This window comes from Aotus nancymaae, unplaced genomic scaffold (genome assembly GCF_030222135.1).
Source record: "Aotus nancymaae isolate 86718 unplaced genomic scaffold, 86718_ANA_hifiasm-v0.15.2.pri h1tg000059l, whole genome shotgun sequence".
Classification (NCBI taxonomy): Eukaryota; Metazoa; Chordata; class Mammalia; order Primates; family Aotidae; genus Aotus; species Aotus nancymaae.
Window position 1 is genome coordinate 58,240,167 of NW_026988473.1, and position 19,173 is coordinate 58,259,339.

Consider the following 19,173-nt stretch of genomic DNA (forward strand, 5'->3'; position numbering starts at 1 on the left):
AACAGGATGCTGACCCATGAAACTGTCAGAGATATCAGACAACACATGAACGGTAGAATACATTTAAAAGTTAAGTACCAACCAGTGAGAAAAAGCTTAGAGTTCAGAAGAGGAATAAGTAATTGTACATGGCTTCAAAAAGTGCTCTGAAAAAGAACAAAAGGAGGCCAGAGTGGTCAGGGCTAGTGGGCCCAATGAAGGTACAAGGCTTCAACTGAGTCTTCAGAGATGGGCAGGATGTGGCAAGAAAGAGAGAGAGGTGATGAGTGAGTGTGTTTTGGGAAAGGGACAGTGACTAGGAAGCAGAGATATTCAACACAAGCCACTGAGGCATCTGTCTTCAGTTCCCATGGAAGAACCACTACCAAGTAAACCCAGGGCTTATTCTTGGGAGAGCCACAGACAAGACAGGCAGCAGCAGCCCCAGAGAGATGCTTGTAGGAGAAGGAAGTGTAGCAAGGTCTGTGCATGCCAAATGGACAATGTGGCCATGAACATTTAAATCAACGTCTCTGGGTGGGTCACTTCTCCCGTTACTATGGCAACAGGACTGTCCTAAGGAAAAAGCAGCTGCTGGCCAAATGCTGCTACTACTGGCTCACTGCAAAGCTGAACCTGTTTGCTCCAATTCATTCACCAATGAGGCTTAATCATCTCAAAAGACTTCTGTGCAAAGATTCTAGACTTTCCTGGAGGGGCTTTTAGATGAAATGATGATTGCTTCTCTTCTCCCTCCAATCCATATCTGCTGTCACAGTCTTCCTTAAAAATCAGACATGATCATGCAACTCTTTCATTAAAACTGTCCAACAGCTCTCTTGCTGCCTACAGGATAAAATCCAAACTCCCCAGCATGGCATTTATAGCATCTGCTAATGGTGTCTCACATCTAGCCTCATCTCCTATCACCTCTTGCCCACATCCCTTCTTGTACACTTCAGTGTGGGGTGGCTTTAATAAAAATTTACTTTAATCATGATTGTAATTTAATTGTAATAATAATTATGTTATAACTGAATTGTAACTAAATTTTTCCTTAGAACAGCCCTATTGTCATGGTAACAGGAGAACTGACCCACCCAGAGATGTCGATTTAAATGTTCATGGCCATGTCATCCATTTGGCATGCACAGACCTTGCCACACTTCCTTCTCCTAGAAGCGTCTCTCTGTGGCTACTGTTGCCTGTCTGGTCTGTGGTAGACTCAGCCCTGAGCTCACATGATAGTGACTCCCCCCTGGGAACTGAAGACAGATGCCTCAGTAACTTGTGTTGAATATCCCTGCTTCCTAGTCACTGTCCCTTTCCCAAAGCATGCTCGCTCATCACCTCTCGCTCACCACATCCTGCCTGTCCTTCAAGACTCAGTTGAAGCCCTGTACCTCCATTGGGCCACTAGCCCTGACCACTCTGGCCTCCTTTGGTTCTTTTTATAGTTAAATTATAATAATATTATAATTAAATTACAAAGTTTAATTTATAATTATGTTATAATTTATAAATCCATAAATGAGGCACAGAGATTAACAATAATAAAATAGAATAAATACATACTGTAATAAAAGTTACGTGAATGTGATCCCTCTCTCTCAAAATATCTTATTGTACTACACTGAGTGTAACTGAAACCACAGAAAGTAAAATTGCAAATAAGTGGGGACGACTGTACCTCTAAGTTCTAGCTGTGGCTCTAGTTACATGTGTGACCTTAACAAGTCCCTTCTCCTCTCTGGGCCTCAATTTCCTTTTTAACAAAATAATGAAGTTGACCTTTCTACTCTAACTCTGTAAATATGTGCTAGGATTTTACTCCTTGCCCCTGTCATTTCACCCATTTTTCCCCTTCTACCAACTATATAGAATGGTTAACATGCTGGAAGTGTTCTTTTTTATTTGTCTTTTTTTAGGTTAAATTTACACACAATGATTTGCACAGGTCTCAAGTGGACTATTTGGTGAGTTTTGACAAATGCATACAACCACATGTATCATGTCCCTAACAAGATATTGACAGCACATTTTCAATACCCCAGAGACTCCTCTTGCACCTCATCTAGTTAATCCTTTCCCTCCAGAGGCAACCACTATTGTGATTTTTTTCCACCATGGATTAGTTTTATGGAATGGTTGGCATTCTGAACTCCTTGGTTCTTTGAGGTGTCTTAGTTGTTCAGGTTGCCTAGTCTCACACTCCTGAACTCTAGGCATGTGAAGACACAAAGAGAAATTATTGGCAGGTTCTCAGGACACTCACCCATGGTTCTGCAAGTTCTCTAATTTTCTGAGCCTCTGAGTCACTGACAAAGTCATGGTAGAGAGCAATGTAAGGCTCCAGGTGGAGGACCTCCTTCTGGATGGGCTGGAGCAGCAGGTAGGGGTTGGAATTGGTCTCATAGGAACAGTAGAGGCTAGGGATCTGGTAGAGAGTGGGCTGGAAAGAAAGAATAGGATCAGCATAAGAGAAGAAGGGTCTAAGAGCAAAATTCAACTTAGGGGAACTATGGCATAAAAAAAATTGGAATGTGCCTGTAATCCCAGCATTTTGGGAGGCTAAGGCAGGTGGATCATGTGAGATCAGTAGTTTGAGACCAGCCTGACCAACATGGTGAAACCCCATCTCTTCTAAAAATACAAAAATTAGCTGGGCATAGTGGCATGCGCCTGTAGTCCCAGCTACTTGGGAGGCTGAGACAGGAGAATCGCTTGAACCCGGGAGGCAGAGGTTGCAGTGACCGGAGATGGTGCCATTGCACTCCAGCCTGGGTTACGGAGTGAAACTCCATCTCAAAAAAAAAAAAAAAAATTGGAAGGCAAGAGATACAGAATGTGGTCACTCTGATGCTGCCCAAGTGAGCTTTATTGTTTTTAATAATACATCAACTCTTTCCCCTCATGTTGTCCCAATTCTATCTTCTCATTCTCTAGCCAGGTTTCTCCCCCTTTCTGTTTCCCTGAGGAATCCTACCTGGGAACCCAGCGTCTGACATAGCCCCTCATATGTGTCTCTGGTCTGCAGGTGGGGTATATTGGGTCTCTGGATGACAGCCTCGGCTACCACCTGGTTGGGGCTCTCTGCCAAGAGCCTTTCATATTTCAAGACATTCCTGGTCATCCTCTTATTATCTGGGCCTGGAAGAAATCAGAGAAGGGAATGAAGAATAGGGATTAACAAATACTGGCCTCAAGGAGTGCCACCAAGGTTTCCTCCAGCTTCACTGCTACACGGGATGGGCAAATGGATCTCCTGAGTAACTCTTCATGTCAACACACAAGAGGATGCAAGGCCCCTCCCCCAGGAGAGTACCTGGTATTTTTAAAAAGACTGACTTGGTCCTGGTAGATCTGAAGGTGCAAAGGGCTTTGGGAAGCAAAGTGGACCTTAAAACTCTTAGGCCAAGGGATCAGGAGGATGGCTGCTCTGGGATAGGGCTCCAGGTGAATGACCTCCCTATGGGGAAGATGAAGCTTCATTCATTCATTCATTCATTCATTCACCAATCCATCAGTAAATCTTCAGTGAACATCTACTATGTACCAGATACTGTGCTACAGGCTGACCTCTCAGAGTTTAGAGTCTAATGGAGAAAAGGGACATTAAATTATCACTTACAACAAAACATGATAAGTAAGTGCAATGAAAGAAGTCCAGAAAGCCAAAGCCTATTGCAAAAGGACCCAATCTATTCTTGCTTAGAAAATTGGAAGCCAATTCATTCTTGGCTCCACTAGAGCTTTCAAATCTCCTAACTGGCCTAGACCCAGAGCAAAGAAGTGTGGGGCAGTGGGACTCTAGACTTTGGCTCTAGGCTGGATTCCCATAGGGCCCTTGGAAAACCCAATAAATATTGTGTCTTGTTTGTGCCTACTTTGACTGCAAGATGCCCCATGGCTTGGCAGAGCTACCTGTGGTCTTGCTGGCCTCTTTGCATGACTCTCAATGCATCTCAGAAGGAGGTGCTGAATTGTTCTAATGCTCCCAAAGCATCTTTCTCTGAGGAGCCCAGTGTGCTTCTAACCACAACAATCACCCTGGCAAAGGAGGTAAGGAAGAGGCAGAAATTACCATTCTGTTTTAAAAAGGGAGAAATGAAGTTTTGGAGAATGGAAATTACAAGCCCAAACCCCAATGAAAATATTGCAAAGCCAGAAATGAAACTGGGAATCTCAACTTGCCATGTTCTATTAGCCACCTATAAAAGCACACAATTTGGGTGGATAGCAAAGATTTTAATAGATCAAGCACAAAGAAATAAAGGAAGGTTGCATTATAATTTTGTTTGTACCACTAATTACTCATGTGTTTGCAGATATACAGCTACTTCCTTATTCTACTGTTTGCTAAATTATCAGAAGGGAATACTGTTACTAAATGGATTCATTAAAAAGTTATGAATACATGCAATTGTAAAGTCCTACATGAAATACTTTATAAGTATTAAAACAAAATAGGGATTTTGTATCTGATTTTAGTATCTAAATGCTAAATACTCATGCCTGTAATCCCAGCACTTTGGGAGGCCAAGGCAGGTGGATCACTTGAGGCCAGGAGTTTGAGACCAGTCTGGCCAACATGGCAGAAACCCATCTCTACTAAAAATATAAAAATTAGCTGGGCATGGTGGCATATGCCTGTAACCCCAGCTACTTGGGAGGCTGAGGCACAACAATCACTTGAACCTAGGAGGTGAAGGCTGTATGAGCCAAGATCACACCACTGCACTCAGCCTAGGCAATAGAATGAGACTCTCAAAAAACAAAACAAAAACCACATCCCAAAAACCAAAAGCAAAACAAAACAAATACTGTATTAAAGAAAAGCCTAGGAAGCCATCTACCACTAAAATGTTAAGCAAATACATACATGTAACTTTGAAGCAAACATTTCCAAGCAGATAGGTGAGTTAGAAAGCATCTCCCTCCTGTTTAACTCATTTTGTTGTCAGCAAGGCACTCCCTGAAGGGGGTTGATGCTGAATTCTGTGACCTACTGCCTGGGTGGGATGCTTGCATTGCAGAATGAGATCTGGTTTAAAGGGAAAAACTGATATCTGTGAGCAGCTGAAGTGAATAATCCTGCTGAGTCACTCTCCTTGCATACACAGGGCACACTCATTTCATTCATTTTTGGGTCTGCTTCCAAAACCTGGGTCTTTAAAATGTTTCTGAAGAAACTGGCTCCCACTCCTGGACTTGTTCCCACTGAAGCAACACTAATATATCATTGATGGGTAGAGGAGAGAAGGGACAGGTTGATATCTTCTCAGCATTTTCCAACTAACTTCAAAATTTCCCCAATGCATTGAACAGTATATAAGATTTCACCAAAATTTGAAATGTGACCTGGATTATGAAATTAAAATAATAAAGATAGGGCTGGGCACAGTGGCTCATGCCTGTAATTCTAGCACTTTGAGAGGCCAAGGCGGGGGAATCACTTGAGGTCAGGAGTTCGAGATCAGCCTGGGCAACATGGTGAAACCCTGTTTTACTAAAAATACAAAAATTAGGCAGGCGTGGTGGTGGGTGCCTGTAATCCCAGCTCCTCGGGAAGCTGAGGCAGGACAATCTCTTGAAGCCAGGAAGCAGAGGTTGCAGTGAGCCAAGATCGCACCACTGCACTCTAGGTGACAGAGTGAGGTGAGATGCCATCTCAAAAAAAAAAAAAAGGTAAAAAGATAGATAGCTGTATTTCTCTTGCAGGAATTAAAGGCCAGGAGCAGAAGGGAGTTTCCCATAAGTCAGATCTGTGGCTAGCTTATCTTTTATTCATTACATACTGTAGAGAAGAAACTCCCGGGAAAGGCTGAGGGCACACGAAACATTTCCTGCCTGTTAAAAAAAAAAAGAAAGAAAGAAAAGGAAAAGAAAGCATTAACTTCACTGAGGATATCTCCTCTGAACAAACCATTAAATGGATTTTTTAAAAACCTAAATATTCTTACCTTAAGTAGATAACAAGGCTCATTGAAAGAAACAGCAGACCAGAAATGCAGAGGACCCGTGGCCTCGCTGCAGATCAGGTCTCACCAGTCTCCTCATTTACAAATGACTTATGACCAGCCTTACCAGGCAAGGTAGGAAAATAAACGAAAATAAACCTTCTTAAAAGTGCCCTCAAATCTTAAAGTATGCAAAACCACTTAATTGCAGGGTGTTGTTATTTGGTTATATTTAATAATATTACCAAAGTTAAATATATTTAACCTAATATGGAACTATAAAAACGCTAGTAAAAATATAATTTGTTCTCCAGATTCAGTTCTTTCCAGAGTCTACAAAGTTAGTTGGGGGAGGCAGAGAAAGAACTAAAACAGAAACATTGCCCAGTGCACAGGAATTAACTCTCCCTGCAGTCATTCAACCTTGGGCTCAACATAGTCAAAAGGAAACAGGGCTTTCCAGACAAATTCGGGGAACAGAATCCCAGATAGGTGTCCGGCAGTCCTCTTCTGGGTACTGCCAAATGATGATTAACTGATAGAAATGTATTTCATTCCAATCATTTTACTTTAGCATACTAACAATTCACTTTTAATGATAAAAGCAATAATAAGCACATTATAAAACATATGAGAAATGGAAAAAATTACTATATCAAAATCCAGGCACTAAAGCATTTTGGATAATATATAGTTTTTATGAAGTTATAAGCATATTTTCATACTTTTCACATCCTGATTGTTTCACTCTACATTGTTATCGGGAGTATTTTTATATCATTACATAATCTTCACAGACAGCATTTTTAATGGCTGCATTTTATTCCATCCAGAAGATACACCACAGAGAACCTAACCATTCCACTATTGTTGGACAAATTGATTGTTTCTAATTCTTTGATATCATGAATTACTCTGTTCTATATTCAACAAGGTATACTTGAGTAATCTATGAATATCTTGTAATGTCAGATATTAACTCAAGGTCATAGCTTTTCAAACTCTTCGTGAGATGAAAAGAACCAAAATACAATTTCACATATTTTTAAAACTTGGGAGTCTTGTAATTAGTAAAATTATATTTTACGAAGAACAAAGACTTACTTTTGGTGTCTCAGTTAAGGTTAGTTGGAAACAGGTACACTAAGTAACATTAAATGAAAAGAGAACATACACATGGAGTGTATCACGTAATAAGAGCTGCCATTTATCCAGTAAGTAGCATGTGCCATGCATGCGTTCTGTTAAGGGCTTTGCCTGTATTAGCTCACTCAATCTGCACAGCAACCCGTTTGAGGTGAGCATCATTATTATTCCTCTTTTACAGACAGGAAAACTGAGGTCCAGGGAAGGTAAATAAGTTGTCCATGTTTGCACAGCATTTGAACCCTGGTCTGTCTGATTCCAGAGCCCATAGCTTAACCACTGTACTCTACTATGTCTCATTATTAGCAGCTACTACAATTTTTTTAACTAAAATATATGATGAAATAATAAAATATGTTAAATTTTATATGATAATGAAAGGTCCATAGGGACATTTACCTCTAAGTTACTGGAGGGTGAGGGGGAACATAAATCATCTATAAGATAATTCCCTATGTGTTCTGTTACTAGGGAATAAAAATATGCTGTAAGAGCACCAAGGAGGAAAGCCTGGGGAGTGAGGAGAACTCAGGAAGACTTCACAAAGTAGGTGACATTCGAGCTGCACCTTATAAAATAAATAAACAAAGCAGGATATGTTAAGTGAGTAGAAGAGAAATTCAAGCTATCAGAGTTAGAGGGAAACAAAACAAAATTAATCAATAATTGGGTACAGCATTTGAAACCCCATCTTTCAGGGTAAGCTGCTTTGGTTTGTCTTCTCTGAGTCTTTCCATGTAGATTCTCCATTTTCTTCCTCTATTAAAACTCAATAACTTCTCATCCTTTGTTACATCACGGTTATTCTATTTTGGCTTTAATACACAGCAATTCAGCAGGAGAGTTAGGAAGAGCACATACACAGTTTTACAACAAAGATCCATTCACCAGGAACTTACATGAAAGGAAGAGTGCTGCACTGAGAGGAAATCTGTTTGGGTAGCAACACATGGGTTTGGACCACCCACATCCTCCTCCCCTTTCTCAAGAAAAGAGGGGAAAAAAAGGTAGGGAGCAGAAATGGTTTACTAGTTTTGGAAACTCTAGGGAACTGGTTCCATGGAGATTTCTGCAGCCTACCCTTGAAGACTGTACAATTCAGGTAGGAAATGGGGTTACCTATACAAAAGTTATATTGCACCCAATTATTCGTTAGTTTTGTTTATTGGCTGCTGCTATATTTAGGGAAACGAACTTCTACATGAGGCATAACAGGGAGTAAGTAGATCAACAGTGCCAAGGAAAAATAACAGCTGGAGGAGGCACTGTGGATGGTATCACAAAACAGTGTCTCCAGCTCTGTAACAGACATGAGCCACATTACAGTTAGACTCAATCGCAGATGGGAAAAGCTAATAATCAAACTTCTTTGTCCATGGCAATATCATGGGTAATACCTGTGAAGAATTATGAGTTGCCAAGAGCACAAAAGAGTGATCGACATTTACTATGAACCCACTAACTATTTGTGAATAAAGCAGCTGCTGCGACAGGTGAGAGACTGCCTCCTACATGGGAAATAATGATTGTAAAATAGTCAATGCGTTGAAAAGAGCACTGGACTAAGAGTCTAGTCCTAGGTCTATGGGTATTGTAACAAGTCTTTTGGAGACTCAGTTTACTCACATGTGATATATGAAAATGATAAAATAACTGCCCTGCTTGACTCACATTCAGTCTTATTGGGAAGATGAAAACAGATGAAGACGTGAAAATGCTTAGAAATTGTAAAGCAGCTATAAAGGATTACATTTAGTTTAATAAAAGCAGTGAGCTTCACTTATTCCCTTACCTGGAAACAGGCAAAGGCCAAGTGATCCAAGGCATCTTCTAGACTTGCTTCATCCTCTGTCTTCCACTCTCCATAAGATCCTCGGAAGAGACTGACAGCCTCCTCCAGCCATGGAATGGCATGGTAATAATCCCCCATGTCATAGGCCACCTACATGGAACACAAGTACCATCGCCAAAGCCTTATTCCACAGGTAGAAAAAGAAAAAGACAATTCAAAGAGTAAGAGGGCCTTTGGAACCCAAAAAGGCAGGTTCAATGTCAAATTAATTTTAATTCAATTTATTAAGCATCTACTATATACAATGCATTGTACTAGGTGGAGAGGACACATAAGGGATCTTGAATTTAAGAAATTTATAATCTGAAGGAGAAGAGAACATGACCTCAAGTAACTCTAATTTGGGGCAGAATGTCATGAGTGCACCAAGGAAAATGCATATTATGCTGTGGTGGCACAGAGAAGGGAGGAGACTTGGGAATCTCAGAAAGCTTCATGCAGGAGGTGGCATCTGAGATGGGCCTTCCTTGAAGAAGGAAAAGGATTTCAGTGAGCAGAGACTGGAAAGAAAAGCATTTTAAGAAGAAGGAATGGCAAAAACAGAAATCTAAAGCAAGAATGTGTTCAAGTAGTCCATCGTGGCTGTAGCTAGGGTGAAGAGAAACAAAAAGTAAACTTGAAACGGCAGCATGGGCTAAGTAAATGACAGTCTTGAATGTTATTATTTTTAGGAAGATATTGCTGGTAGCAATGTGAAGAATGGATTACATTCATTCATTCATTCATTCAATATTTGCTAAGTATTTATTATGTACCTGCTGGCCCTGTCCTTCAAGAGCGTAAATCAAGAGGGGGCATATGAGTAAGCCAGTAATTGTAACACAATGCATTAGACACCATAATGAAGGTTGACATGGGAGTGCTGTGGAAGCTCAATGGATCTGTTCTGTATTAAATGCTGGAATGCTGGCAACATGGCAACATGTACCAGACATAGCTCCTGTCTCTTCATAGTTTACAGTTAACTATAATACCAGAGCTGCAAGTATAATTTCCTGGAAATCGATATTGGAGACCACATGGAACTGTAAAGTTATAGACTAGGAAGAACTCTGAAATGATCTAATTAGGGTGTAACTTCCTGTCAGGGAAAAATCCTAGAGATACTGCAATTCTGCAGACTAAATAATAAATCATGTTTCCTTCAGGTCTGCCATTAACCTGTTGTTTTATTTTTCTGTACCTCAAGTCCTGTTTGTAAAAAGGTTAAGCTGAAAAATGCTAAAAATGACTGAACTTTTCCTGCCAAGTTAATTTGTTTAAAATTTCCACGAGTAACTTCAAGTCCCGGCAATACAGTAGACTGAAACAACTGGAATCCTTCCAAATACAAACATTCGGACATTTTGAATAAACTATAAAAAGCATTTTATTATATAGTTTCAAGAAAAAAACAGAGAATATCAGGCACCAGAAACAAAAAGGGCTAAAAGCCCAAACCATAAGCTTATGAGCAGATGCTGACGTTCCCTAGGATGGGGGTGGGTGTTAATCATAATAACCTTGGTGTTCAGTAACCTTGCATTATAATGCCCATTTGAGGATAGACGATGAGCCATCCTTAGACTTGCCCCAAGCCCAGGAACTGGAACTAAGACAGCTTCATGAAACTAGATTCTATAAAAAACTGCAACTTAAAATAAAAGGTAGACCAGAAAAAAAAATTGCCTGCTGGCTTAATGAGACAAGAAGATTTGTTTGTTTCTGCCTAGCTCTGTGTAAGAATATTCTCAATTTTGAGCCTCTATTTCATGTGCGTATAGGGATTAAATCTGCAATATTCATATGGTCAAGGAACTCCTAGGTCAATAAATAAATATAAAAATATATTTAAGGCCAGTGATAGCACCAGAGTTTCTGGAAGAAGAAAACCTAAAACTCTCTGGAGGGATATTCCTACAACTCTGGACATATTGATTCTCTTAGGGGGAAAATGTCCTGCTGAAAATAAGCTCCCAAACATGACAAATTATATTAGGAAATAATCTATCATGAGCAAGAATCAACAGACACAATAGTATGATGACGGAATCAGACAATTAAGAATTTCAGAAGATAGGCTAGGTGGAGTGGTTTATGCCTGTAATCTCAGTGCTTTGGGAGGCTAGGCAGGAGGATCGCTTGAGGCTAGGAGTTTGAGACCATCCTGGGCAACATAGTGAGACCCTTACTAAAAATTAGCTGGAGGCACATCTGTAGTCCTAGCTACTCGGGAGGCTGAGGTGGGAGGATCACTTGAGACCTCCCAGGTGGGAGGATCACTTGAGACCTCCCAGGTGGGAGGATCACTTTGATCAAGGCTGCAGTGAGCCATGATTGTGCCACCGCACTCCAGCTTGGATGGCAGAGCAAAACCCTAAGGAAAAAAAAAGAATTTCATAAACTAGAAAGGCTTTAAAATAATCTATAGAAGAAGGAATTGGGGAAGTGTAGATGAAACAAATTTGGCCATGTGTTGATAATTAGTGAAGCTTATTCTGTGACTTGGCAACAACACTCCCAGGTATTCATCTAAGAAAATAAGAATAAATGTCCATAGAAGGACATAAAAGGATGTTAATAGCAGTTTTATTCACAGTACCCCAAACTAGAAGCAATCCAAGAATCTGTCAACAGAAGACTGGATTCAACAGTTTGTGGCATATTCATAGAATGGAATACTACTCAGCAATAAAAGAAATGAAGTACTAATAAATGATACAATATGGATGAATTTCACGGATATAATGTACTGAGTGAAAGCAGCTGGACTCAGAAGGGCACATACTATATGATTCAGGATTGTGGCTATCTGGGCAAGGATGCAGCAGAAGGAGTGGGGTGGTGGGTGGTGAGGAGGATAAGTGGGGTTTTAGCTGTATGAAATGTGTTGTTTTAAATATTAAAGAAAGAAACAAAGCAAAATTTGAATATATAATCATTACATAATAGATATAATTGCTTGTTATTTTATGTTCTTTTCTTATATTTGAAAAGTTTTATGTCTCAAAATAAGTAAATAAATACAGAAAGAAAGATTGCCAGTAAGACTTTCAGGAAGTGACTTACTAAATTTTCAACATACGGTTTTACTTTCAGAAAGGCCTCACAAATGAAGCATATGTTAGTACCATACAGCAAACTATATTACCTGGCTTAAATTTAAATCAGCCATGAACATGATAATTGAGCTGTGATTCTGCTCAGGATCCCAGAAAAGAGAAAACAGCACGTAGAGAGACTCAAGCAACCCACTCTGCCTTAATTTGGAAGATTGACTCCCAAAACTTGGAATCAGGACACATGAGACCCACTCCCAGATCTGGTGATGAATACTGTAGGAGTCAGGAAAAATACCCCTTACTGAAATAAACATGTTCAAAATTAAAAAGGATTTGCTCCATTGCTTTTTAAGGCAAAGGCTGGCAAAGAGTATATTATAAAATGATCTCAAGTGTGATTACAACTTACAATCAAAGATCAGTTAAATACCACAGATGGGGATGGGAGCATTCCTGAAGTTTAATTCCTCAAGTAATGTTAAAGTGAATGGCCTTAGATTTTAGACACAAGTTTAATTTTGTATTTCTAAATGCTTAGGAAATGTTGTGTTGGATTCCAGAAAGTCTCAGGAGGCTGTTTCCATGATCCTACCTTTCTACCACCATCTCTTACCCTTTTCCCCAACCTTGCCCTCCCTTCCCCCTGCTTTCCCTTTCAACCCATCTGTTCATGCACTGGCAGGGTGCTATAGTCAGGGTGACCAAAGGGCCGTTTCCCCCTGTTCACGTCTGTTGTCCTAGCATAATTAATAACACGCCTTCAATCTCAAGAGTGTCCTAAGTATATAATCACCTTAGTTACTACGGAGAGGGCCTGAGATTTGGAGTCAAAAGACTGGGTTCAAGCTTTAGTGCTGCACTTAAAATTGTGTAATCTTAGGGCAAGTTATTTCCCCTCTCTGAATCTTGTTTTCTTTCTCTGAAAATGGAAATGATATCAAATTTCCAAGTTTAAGTATTAAAAAGAAGTAAAAGCAATCAGGACATAGTTATTTTATCCATAAGAAACTACAGCCAAGCAATTGGCCCTCTCTCTGAATATTGTTACCTTGCCAACTCGGAAGCAATCATCCCCTGTGAGAGAGAAGAGCCGTTTGGGGCTGTACAGGTCAGTGATGGCAGAGCCAGTGACTCTTTGAAAGACACCTCGGGCCAGGCCTTTCACACTGAGCATGTACACATCCTGCAGCCGCATCAGGGCCCTTGCTGCTCCCTCAAGGTCCTCAAAGGCTGGAAGGTCTTGCTCCACCTTCTCATAGCCATCCTTCAGAGCTATAAAAGTAGTAAAAATGTCAACCTGCCATTCAAGAAACAGGTGGTGAGCATTTAATACATGTAAGGCATGACCATCTGTTCAAATATTTAATGAGAACAAATTGGATTTGTCTTTGTGGCACAGAGTGGACACTTAATACAATTTTCTGAATGAGGAACATTCAGAATGAGTGAATGAGGAGTAAAAATTAAGGCACACAGCTTTATCATATTGTCCTATCCTGTATGTTTCCAGGAGTCTTGTCCTTTAGGGAGACCCCCTCCCCCTCCCCATCCCCCTCCTCCCTCCCCTCCCCTCCCCTCCTTACCCTTCCCCTCTCCACCCCCGCCTCCGCTCCCCTCCCCACCCCTCCCCTCCCCTCCCCTCTTTTAATAGAATAGGATCTTGTTCTGTTGCCCAAGCTGGAGCACAGTGGCATGATCGCAGCTCACTGCAATCTTGAATTCCTGGGCTCAAGCGAGCCCTCACTTCAGCCTTCTGAATAGGTAGGACTTCAGGCACACAACATCACATCCATCTAATTTAAATAATTGTTTTTGTAGAGACAGGGTCTCACTATATTGCCCAAGCTGGTCTCAAACTCCTAGCCTCAAGTGATCCTTCCAACTCAGCCTCCCAAAATGTTGAGATTATAGGCGTAAGCAACTGTGCCCAGCCTCTTCTCACTGTTAACTTCCCAAAAGTCAACAAACTTCTTTTTTGTTTTTTCTTTTTGAGACAAGGTCTTGCTCAGTCACCCAGGCTGGAGTGCAGTGGTGCAATCTCAGCTCACTGGACCCTTCACCTCCCTGGTTCAAGGGATTCTTGTGCCTCAGCTTCCCAAGTCTACAGGCATGCGCCACCATGCCCGGCTAATTTTTGTATTTTTAATAGAGATAGGGTTTCACTATATTGCCCAGGCTGGTCTTGAACTCCTAAGCTCAAGCATCTGCCCGCCTTCGTCTCCCAAAGTGCTGAGATTACAGGCATGAGTCACTGCGCCCAGCCCAAAAGTCAACACTTATTTTTCTTTGAGACAAAGTTTCACTCTGTCACCCAGGCTGGAGTGCAGTGGCTTGATTTCAGCTCACTGCAACCTCTGCCTCCCAGGTTTAAGTGATTCTCTTGCCTCAGCTTCCTGGGTAGCTGGGATTATAGGCATGTGCCACCATATTCGGCTAATTTTTGTGTTTTTAGCCAAGGCGGGGTTTCACCATGTTGGCTAGGCTGGTCTGGAACTCCTGACCTCAAGTGATCAGCCTGCCTCAGCCTCCCAAAGTGCTGGATTACAGGTGTGAACAACCATGCCTAGCCATCAACAAACTTCTTAAACACAGAGTAGCATAAATTAGGAAAGTGATCTTGGCACAGTAGTGACAACTTAATGAAACAGAAACTACTAGAAGACCATTATTTTCTACACATACATAAATGGAATGATTTATCTTGAACTTCTTCACAGGATTGGAGTGAACATCAAATGAGACAATTGAAATGAAAGTGCTTTCCAATGTATAATCATATAAATTTATTACCAAGGGGGCCTAATTCTTTGTGCTAGCTAGAGCTAAGGATATCAAGTAATATCCACCCACTCCATTACCCTTTGAAATAATATCCCAACAGAATCTCTCTCCTTACCACTGAGTCAGGAGATAGAATCTTCTCTCTTACCCTCCAGCCCTCCTCCTCATTACCTCGGATGTTCTCACTGGCCTCCAGACTATGTACCACATTTCTCCAGTCAGACTGCAGGCGTTTGATGAGAGTAAATGCAAGCAGAGGGTTACCCACAGGGGTTGTTGAATCCTCATGCAAAGAAAGTACCTTGTCATAGAATCTGAAAGAGAGGAATAGAATGATCTCACCTTCTGATACAACCACTACATGTAGGGAAGGCTGGCATGGTGTGTGTACATTAAGAGTAGCTAAGATTGACATGCTGAACCTCTTGAGATTCACATAATAGTCCAACCAAAAAGCCATGCAAGCACAAAGAATGTGAAAATTACAAATACAACAAAAGTAGATCCACTCTTCTGTTCATTGAATGAGTCAGTCTATGTTAATCAATTACTGTATGTCAGGCACCATGCTAGAGATAGAAAGGCAAGAGAGGGTCCAGCTCTCAAAGGGATCACAAAGTCTTCTTCTCCTGTCATCACTGTATATGCAATACTTATTATCTGCTAGAAACTTAAAAACACTATTGAATTAATTATAACCACTGTGATATGTGCTATACAGTGGTCTCCAAACTTTTTGGCACCAGAGACCAGTTTCTTGGAAAACATTTTTTCCACAGACCAGGGGGGTGGGGAGGATGGTTTTGGGATGAAACTGTTTCACGTCAGATCATCACCAGTTCATAAGAAGCACGTAACCTAGATCCCTTGCATGCGCAGTTCACAATAGCGTTCACGCTCCAAGAATATAATGCTGCGGCGGATCTAACAGGAGGCGGAGCTCAGGCAGTAATGCTCCCTTGCCCACCACTCACCTTCTGCTGGGCGGCCCACTTCCTAACACGCCATGGACTCGTACCTCGTCCCTGGCCCTGGGGTTGGGGACCTCTGTGCTATGAGAGAAGTTAGCATATAATGCTGCAGCAGTGTCTAGGCAGTACAGCTCACCCAGGTGGGAGTTATAAGCGTGAGGAAAGGAAAGACTTCTAAGAGATGGCATTTGATCTGAATCTTGAAGGATTTGTTTAAATATTGAAAACTGGCCGGGCGCGGTGGCTCACGCCTGTAGTCCCAGCACTTTGGGAGGCCGAGGTGGGCGGATTGCGAGGTCAGGAGCTCGAACCCCATCTCTACTAAAAAAACAAAAAATAGCTGGGTGGGGTGGCGCGCGCCTGTAGTTGCAGCTACTCGGGAGGCTGAGGCAGGAGAATCGTTTGAAGCCGGGAGGCGGAAGTTGCAGTGAGCTGAGATCGTGCCACTGCACTCTAGCCTGGCAACAGAGGGAGATTCTGTCTAAAAAAAAAAAAAAAAGAGAAGCAAAGCTATTACTTATTGAGCTCCTACCACGTATTGGCCTGTTGAGTGCTCTAAATAGACTGTCTCATTTAATTGCCCCCCACCTTCCGACTTACCCTTAGTGTAGATTTAATTTTACTCATTTCACAGAAGAGGAAACTGAAACAAAGCCACACTGTTAGTAAGGGGCAAAGCCAGGATGGAATCCAAGTCTGACTGACTCCTAAACCTGGGTTCTCAGCTCATTATGCTATATGGTTTCCTATGGAGCTAGAACAAAGAGAAGAGTGTTTTTTGAGCCAACAGGAACCTTGTGTACAAAGGCACAGAGGCTTGACATATATTTGTAGTAAGTCAATCTACACTAGTTATTTGCTAGATGTCAGACTCCACACTAGATGCTAGGGATACAAAGGCAAGATGGGGTCCAATGCTCAAGAATTTCATGGATAAGAAAATAACTGTTTTTCTCATCACTCTATACCTAAATTCAATACATATTTCTATGAAAGAATGAATGACATATACTCTCCTAGGAGCTAGGGACAAAATTCTGAATAAGGAAACAATCTTGGTCTCAAGGATCCAGTTTAGTGAGTAAGAAGGACACAAATAATCACATTATAGATGTAATGCCAGATTTAAGAACAAGGCTTGGTGGGGAGGACAGAGAGGGGATGATTAATCTGGCCAGAATGGATTAGAGAAGGCTTTAAGTGAGAGTGGCTGTTAAAGCTATGACTTGCTCACATATATAATTGTGTGAGAGGATGGGGAGGAGACCACTTCAAAACTGCAAGCACAAGACAAGGAGAGTCTGAACTATGACAGCGACAGTGGGGGCAGAGAATGGGCTGGGTTCAAGACAGGAGTTTAGGAAGTCATCATGACTGTAAAAGGGAATAAGAGGTGTTGTTGTCCAGCATACTTCCAACCTTTCTAGCTTGGCAACAATTGCAAAAAAAGGCATAAATGGTAGGGCCTGAAATGATCATCTTTCTAGTTAATTTCTCTTCTCCAGTGTCCTTTGAGAATGTCCATATAGGCAAAAGATGCTGTTTCCTGGTATAATATGGCTAATTCCATTTCTAAAACACCGATGGAATTTATATTACTGAAATTTATTATCTATAACAGGGCAAATTCAGGGTACTATTCCTGCTCTCTAAGAGTTTTCCCCCTCATTTTAAAATTATTAACTTCAAAAACAATATAACAAGAATGGAAGTAGAGAAAAAAAGTTTGTGCAAAGTGAAAAAAAAAATGAATGTGTGCAAGAGCACAGGAGACTATGAGTCCTTTGGCAAGAGTGAGGGACTTCAACAAAGAGACAGAGATGAAAGTGAAAAATACAGGAAGTGGCAGGGTGGTAGAATTTCAACCCCTCCAAGCAGAGTCTGATCTGAGGATTTCTAAAGAGTGAGGTCCTCAACTATGAAATGAAGCCTGAAATACAAGATGATTGTCTCGAGGTTTCCAAGGAGCCGAATGTTCAATTCAACATAAACTAAGGAAAAAGAACCTGGACGTAGGTCTCCCAGTGGGGAAATGGGAACCCTGTTAAGTCCCAGGGTGTCTCTGATCCCAAAGACAAGGCAGTCTGTGAGCTGCAGCTCTAGGGTTTTGAAAGGAAACCAGCCTGCAGGGTGTGGGATCTTTACTACCCATTGTTTCCTGCTTCAGCTCCATATGGAACTACTTAGGGAAAGACATTCCACTGCTAGATGAAAAAACTTACGAGTGGAGACTTGGGCTTGAGTCCAGTTTAAAGAGTAGGTGTCCAGGAACACTTGATGCTGAGAGGGCAGTGATTTTATAAGACAGCTGGATAGGAAGGAGCTTGGGGGAGACTTGAATTTTGACCCAGCCTCCAACTATTGCTCAGTTTCTTCCTCCATAAAATGAAAGAACTGGGGCCAGGTGCGGTGGCTCATGCCTGTAATCCCAGCACTTTGGGAGGCTGAAGTGGGTGGATCACCTGGAGTCTGGAGTTCAAGACCAGCTGACCAACATGGTGAAACCCCCATCTCTACTAAAAATACAAAAAATTAGCCAGGCATGGTGGCGCATGCCTGTAATCCCAGCTACTTGGAAGGCTGAGGTAGGAGAATCGCTTGAACCCGGGAAGTGGAGGTTGCAGTGAGCCGAGATCGCGCCATTGCACTCCAGCCTGGGCAGAAAGAGCAAAACTCCATCCCAAAAAAAAAAGAAAAGAAAAAAGAGAAAGAAAGAACTGGTCTAGTCTAGAAGATTTCTGTGGATCTTTTCAGTATGCATGTTCTATTATTTCTTCCCATCACTCTTTCCACAACTGAATAAAAAGATTTCCTCATTAGTTTGAGGACTCATTTATAGGCATCTGAGGAAACTGAGGCACAAAGGCAAAGTGGTAAGGCAGAGAGGTGAATATTTGCCCCAAGTCATGCATCAAAAGTGCTGTCTACTTCCTTGTTCTCTTAGCACCCCTCTTTGCATTCTGGGGTTGATTTGTTTAGGTCAGGGGTTTGATCTCTATTGTAGCACATCAATTCAATCCAGTGTTTAGATATGCCATTTTTCTGTCACACAAAGAAAAAAAAAATCTCTCAACGGATAACTGAGGTTGGCTTAGAATCCAGAAGTTGGCCCTATGCTCAGTCTTTGAGCACATAGCGGTTTCCAGAGACTGGAAACTGAGTTACTGGATGCTGAATTCAAACCTCAGGGGTTCCTAAATGTCTTTTTGCTTTAACAAATACTGCTGAGAATGGAAAATCAGATCCTTTCCTTTAAGAATCTGCACATAAAATTTGCAACCCAATCCCTGCATTAAACATAGCCTGGGCAGATTATCCAACCACAATACATGGGTTATTTCACTTCAATACATTTTGTCTTCGGAATTCAGAAATGGTTTTGTCTCAGTTCTTCTGGGACATTCTTAATGCTTAATCCTTAGCACAGAAATAATTGCTGCTGA

General features: G+C 41.4%; 1 protein-coding gene across 2 annotated transcripts in view; it reads right to left on the reverse strand.

Moving 5' to 3' along the window:
- Positions 1–19,173, reverse strand: part of P4HA3 (prolyl 4-hydroxylase subunit alpha 3) — a 38,057-nt gene that overhangs the window by 15,193 nt on the left and 3,691 nt on the right. The window contains exons 2-7 of one of the 2 annotated variants that reach the window (XM_021675192.2): positions 14,931–15,073; positions 13,027–13,250; positions 8,878–9,027; positions 5,778–5,829; positions 2,966–3,129; positions 2,255–2,431 (exon numbers count right to left, since the gene is read on the reverse strand). In XM_021675192.2, the coding sequence (XP_021530867.2) occupies positions 2,255–2,431; positions 2,966–3,129; positions 5,778–5,829; positions 8,878–9,027; positions 13,027–13,250; positions 14,931–15,073 (910 nt within the window). Of the gene's footprint in view, positions 1–2,254; positions 2,432–2,965; positions 3,130–5,777; positions 5,830–8,877; positions 9,028–13,026; positions 13,251–14,874; positions 15,254–19,173 lie in introns of those variants that run through there. The other variant, XM_064365288.1, reaches the window with a different exon arrangement.